The 4,985-nt window shown below is 62.8% G+C and overlaps 1 protein-coding gene across 1 annotated transcript; it reads right to left on the reverse strand.

Annotated features, from left to right (window-relative positions):
* Positions 1-952: 952 nt before the first annotated feature.
* On the reverse strand, positions 953-4,973 carry UBTD1 (ubiquitin domain containing 1). Its single transcript, XM_026651058.2, has 2 exons — positions 4,749-4,973; positions 953-1,970 (listed from the first exon to the last, which is right to left on the reverse strand). The coding sequence occupies exons 1-2, from the start codon at positions 4,921-4,923 to the stop codon at positions 1,585-1,587; spliced, it is 561 nt and encodes a 186-aa protein (XP_026506843.1). The 5' UTR covers positions 4,924-4,973; the 3' UTR covers positions 953-1,584.
* Positions 4,974-4,985: the final 12 nt, after the last annotated feature.

Below are 4,985 nucleotides of genomic sequence, written 5' to 3' on the forward strand. Positions count from 1 at the left end.
GCCCCCTGCTGCCACAAGGGGGTGCTGCCGGCACGGGCCCTCCCAGCCAGGGGGCAGAGCTGAGCCAAGCCCAATTGCATGCCCCACTCATGGGGGGCTGTGCTGGGGGTCAGGGCTGGGTGGGTTGGGCTTGAGAAGGGGACACACACTGCCCCGGCAGGGCCTTCCTGGGGATGAGAGGGGCTGGCGGTGCCCACAGCAAGCCTCCAGGTCTTCCTGCCGCGCCCACATGGACATGGGCCGAGATGGGAAGAGGCGCCCGGACCCCAGTGGTGTCAGCCAGGCCCCTGGGCACCGGGAGCAGCGGGCCCTGGAATTAGAAGCTCCCTTGTCAGCCCCTGGGTCCAGGCCCCAGGCATAGGCCGGCGTGTCCACGTGCAGGTGGGGCCAGTGGCCCAGCTTCTGATGTTCCACAGGAGTCCAGAGGGCCTGGGGAAGGGGCCGTGTTCAGGGAGCAGCCAGCCCCAGCGGGTGGCTGAGCTCAGACAGGAGCCGGGGCCGGTGCTGGCCAGGCTAAGGGGGCCAGGAGCCCAGGGGGTGGGCGGAGGCTGCTTCCGGCTCCATACACTGGGGACGGGCCCTTCAGTGGCTACAGCAGTTAGGCAGTGACCAGAGAAGGCAGCATAACCTAGGGGCTACAGCAGCGGTTGGGCACCAGGACGCCTGGGTTCAAGTCCCAGCTCTGCTCTAGTGACCGGGGAGTCGCTGGCTCTCTGTGCCTCAGTTTCCCCCTTCGATGACATGGGAGAAGCAGTGGGGTGGGTGGCTCTGAGCTTTGAGGGGCGGGGGGGCAGGGGTGAGGCCGATACCCCGGCCAGCAGGGGCCAAGGGCTGGGCTGGGACGGGGCAGCTGTAAGGAACAGGCCCAGGTGTGCCACGCAGCCTGGCCAGCCCGTACCCGTGCCTGGCCGACGTGAAAGCAGGCGCTGGAGGCAGCGGGGCCGGGAGAAGCTAAAAAGGCTTTATTGATAAATACGCAGACCCATAGACACCGGGAGAGCTGCCCCCTGCCCGGCCCCGCCCAGCGCCCGGCCTGCCTGGGAGGTGCCAGGCGACATGTGGCAGGGCGGAGTGCCCAGGCTGGCTCGCCCCAGGAGCTGGGCTCAGGAGGGCAGCCCGAGGTGCCAGGTGCCCTGGGCACCGCAGGTTCCCGGCGTCCTGAGAATGCGGCTCCCACAGGAAGAGGTTTGGTCTCAAATCTCGAAACCATTTTATGAGAGCGTCCAAGTGCCAATGGGGTGAGACAGGCCCCGCCCATCCCGCGGCCCCGCCCACCCCGGCAGCCCTTCCCGAGACTGCCAGGTCCCGACCTCCTCCAGGGTCAGGGTTTTGAGGGGGCCGCCGTGTTCTGATGGCAGGGAGCCCCCGCCCCATGGCTGCAGCAGGGGCGGGGAGGATCGACGCAGCGCAGAGGCGAGCGCAAGCCCCACAGGTGCGGCTCTGCCCGGGGCTGTGTGCCCAGCCGTGCCCAGCAGGCGAGTGCGGGCTGTTGCCTCTGGGGTGGAGACTCAGTTCGCCGGCTCCGAGGGCCCTGCTGGCTTTCCCTGAGGCCCAGCAGCCCCTGCGCCCGTCAGCCGGCCTGGCTCAGTTCCTGGGCACCAGCGGCTGGTTCACAATCACCTGGATGACAAAGTCCTTCTGGATCTTGGCTTCGTGCAGCCGCGTGCGGTCCGTCAGCAGCTTGCCGGAGAAGAACCAGCGCTGCCAGCCCGGCTCGATGCCCTCCTGCGCCTGCAGCTGCTTCTTCAGCTGCCCCACGGTGTCGGCCATGCTGGCGCTCAGCCGCAGGTCCTTGCCGGTGGAGAGCCGCACCTTGAGCGGGAACTCACGCCGGGCGCTGGGCGCCGGCTCCAGGGGCTCTGTGCTCTCGTCGCCGCCCCGCTCCAGGATGAGGTTGGCAGGTGGTGCCAGGCAGTACACGGGCAGCTGGTAGCGGTTCCCCAGTTCGTCGTAGCACTCGGTCAGGGACCCTGCAGGGGAGCCGGAGATGCCAGCAAAGGGGTGAGGGGAAGGAGCTGGAGACAGATACAGCACGGGCAGGAGCCACCGACAGCACAGACCCCTCTGCTGGTGCCCCTCAATCCCGACCCACGGCCCCCACTAGCCCAGCCCTGGGGTCCCCCCAGCTCTGCCCTACCAGTGCCCCTCAATCCTGACCCGCTGCCCCCACTAGCCCAGCCCTAGGGTCCCCCCAGCTCTGCCCTACCAGTGCCCCTCAATCCTGATCCACAGGCCTCTGCTAGCCCAGCCCTGGGGTCCCCCTGCCCCCAAAATAGCTGATGGTGCCCCTCAATCCCAATCTGCAGCCCGATGGAATTCCAGCCCAGAACAACCAAAATCCACCTCTCGAAGCTCTTTTCCCCCATTTCCCTGCCCCTGCAGACCCCCCATCCCCTGGGCCCCAGGGGGAGTGTGGCCTCTCAGACACCATGGCTCAGTGCCTGGGTGCCAGGGGTCAGACGGATTCTCCTTCTGGGATCTGAGAGCTGGCTGGGGGAGCTGGGGCTCCGGGACTAGACACAGCCAGGACCTCCCGAGCTGCACAGCTCAGACGCTCTTCATTTGAGTCTGGGAGAAGCCACCAACCCGAGCCACGTGAGCTGCCCAAGTGCCTGGAGCTGAGCCGAGGGAGCCCCCGATCCTGGCTGTGGTGATTGGGGTCTTGGAGCCTCTGCCCCCAGCACCCCCAGAGCAGGGCTGGGGCACAGGGAGCCCCTGCGGGCAGATGGTGTGGGTCCAGTGATGACCGGTGTGACGCTGCCCCATATTCATCCTAATGGAATGATTGTGACATAATTATGATGCACCTTGTACAAAATGTGTCATGTGAGGTGTCCATGGAAAAGTTATGATTTGCTGAATATGATTATCCTATTTGTAGGCAGGGATCATTTGTGTCTCTGGAGTTATGACTATTGACCATGTAACTGTATTTCAAATGTGCTTGCTCTGGGTAACACCCACAACTAGCCTTTCAGGCACAACAGGGAAGAAGCCAGATGGTGCTAATGGCCCATCAGCAGAAACAATGGGCCATGGCAAAGGCTTGTCCTCCCCTGGGGACCCTTCAGACAGCCTGTGGATAATGGCTGCTATGACTCGGGGAGGCATGCAAGGGCATGTGACCAGACCACAGGATTCTGAACTCCATTTTGGTACCTGTATTTTTCCACAAACTGAGCTGGGCACTTGGCTTGGAACAAAGGGGTTCCCGCCGTATGGAAAAACTAAAAGGGGGAAGTGACATCACCAAGGGGCCTCACTCCCTCTACAGCTCAACACCTGAGGAACAAAGACTGGTCCCAGGCTGGAAGAGAGGTTTCCTGCCCGTGTGTCGAACATCTACAAACTGCTCGTACTAGCGAACGGTGAGACACTGATTGATTCAAAGCCTATCTAGTATCTTAGGCTTAGATTGCGGTTTTGTTTATTTGCTGGGTAATCTACTTTGATCTGTTTGCTATCACTTATAATCTATCTTTTGGTAGTTAATAAACCTGTTTTATCTTAACCCGTGTGTCTTTGAGCGAAGTGTTAGGGAATCTCGGCTCTGTACCAAAGGCTGGTGCGTATCTTCCCCACAGCGAGGGGGAAGCAGGCTAATTAATGAGCTTGCACCATATAGACTCCTGTGCAGGACGGTATCATTCTGGGTTATGCTCCAGTAGAGGTGCAAGGCTCGGGAGCTGGGACATTGGCTGGTGCCTCCATTGTTGGTCAATGAGTGGCTCAGGTAAAGCACTCAGGTGACTCAGTTGGGTGTGTGGTGCCACCTACTGTAGCGTTAGGTGATAACGGGAGGGAGGGATAGCTCAGTGGTTTGAGCATTGGCCTGCTAAACCCAGGGTTGTGAGTTCAATCCCTGAGGGGGCCACTTAGGGATCTGGGGCAAAAATCAGTACTCGGTCCTGCTAGTGAAGGCAGGGGGCTGGACTCAATGACCTTTCAGGGTCCCTTCCAGTTCTATAAGATATATATACCTAACTCCATATATTTTTTTAATAACAGGGCCCAGAGGGGCTGGCTGTGTCTAATCAGCAGAGCAGTTTGAGAGGCCAACCCAGCTGAATGGTTTGGGAGCAGAGTGGTTCCAACAGCTTCCAGGCTTCACCCTGGGGGTACAGCCCACCCCTGCCAGCAGGCTCCAGGGGCTCCCCCAGTGCAAGGCCCACTCCTGGGTCACCCCCTCCCCCCGGCCAGCATGCCCTGCCTTGGGGGGCCCAGCGCAGAGGGGAATGGCCACAGTCAGCCCTGGCCTCTCTGCTGACGAGGGGCAGGGCAGTTAGTGTCGTGGGGCCCCAGATCCCTGCGATGAGCTGCCCCCCTGAACCCTCCCACCCTGCTTTGGATTCTTACTGGCCCCACTGGTATCTCCCCCTGCACAGGGAGAGGAATCTGTCCACCCCCAGCAGTTCTCCTGCAGCACGGCATCCCCCTCCCTGCCCGTGGGTCCCCAGCCCTGTCCCCCCTGCTGATCCCACCCCATCGGCCCCAGCCCACCGTATGTCCCCATCTTGCACCTCTGGCCCCAAGTCCCTGCCCCACGTCCCCCTCCTGCCCCACCAGCCCCATGTCCCCCTCCTGCCCCAAGTCCCTGCCCCATGTCCCCCCCCTACCCTGCTGGCCCAAAGTCCCTGTCCTCCTCCCCCATCCCACCCCAGGTCCCCATCCTGCCTGATGTGTCCACCCCACGCCCCCCTCCCACCCGCCAACCCCAGGTCCCTGCCCCACATCCCCATCCTGCCTACCGTGGGGCAGGGTGATACTGGCGCCGTCCAGGATGGCCTGGGCCAGCCCATGGTCGTTGGCCTCCACGGCGTAGGCAGCCGCCTTCAGGGCGTCCCAGATCTCCTTGCGGCCCTCGAAGGCGGGTGCCGTGTCCCAGAACTCGTCCCGTTTGCTGCGCAGCTGCCCGTCCGTCATGGGGTAGTCGCTCTTCCACTTGGGCCGCTCCTTCCGCAGGGGCTCACTGCGGCCTGGGGGGG

This window comes from Terrapene carolina, unplaced genomic scaffold (assembly GCF_002925995.2).
Source record: "Terrapene carolina triunguis isolate 2854851 unplaced genomic scaffold, T_m_triunguis-2.0 Scaffold95, whole genome shotgun sequence".
Lineage (NCBI taxonomy): Eukaryota > Metazoa > Chordata > Testudines > Emydidae > Terrapene > Terrapene triunguis.

What these genes read in the sequence shown, in the direction of transcription:
- UBTD1 (XM_026651058.2), bottom strand. Translation starts at nt 4,923, where the DNA reads ATGACGGACGGGCAGCTGCGCAGCAAACGGGACGAGTTCTGGGACACG. An exon ending in CAGTATCACCCTGCCCCACG is followed by an intron (nt 1,971 to 4,748) that starts GTAGGCAGGATG and finishes GCTCCCCTGCAG; the next exon opens with GGTCCCTGACCGAGTGCTAC.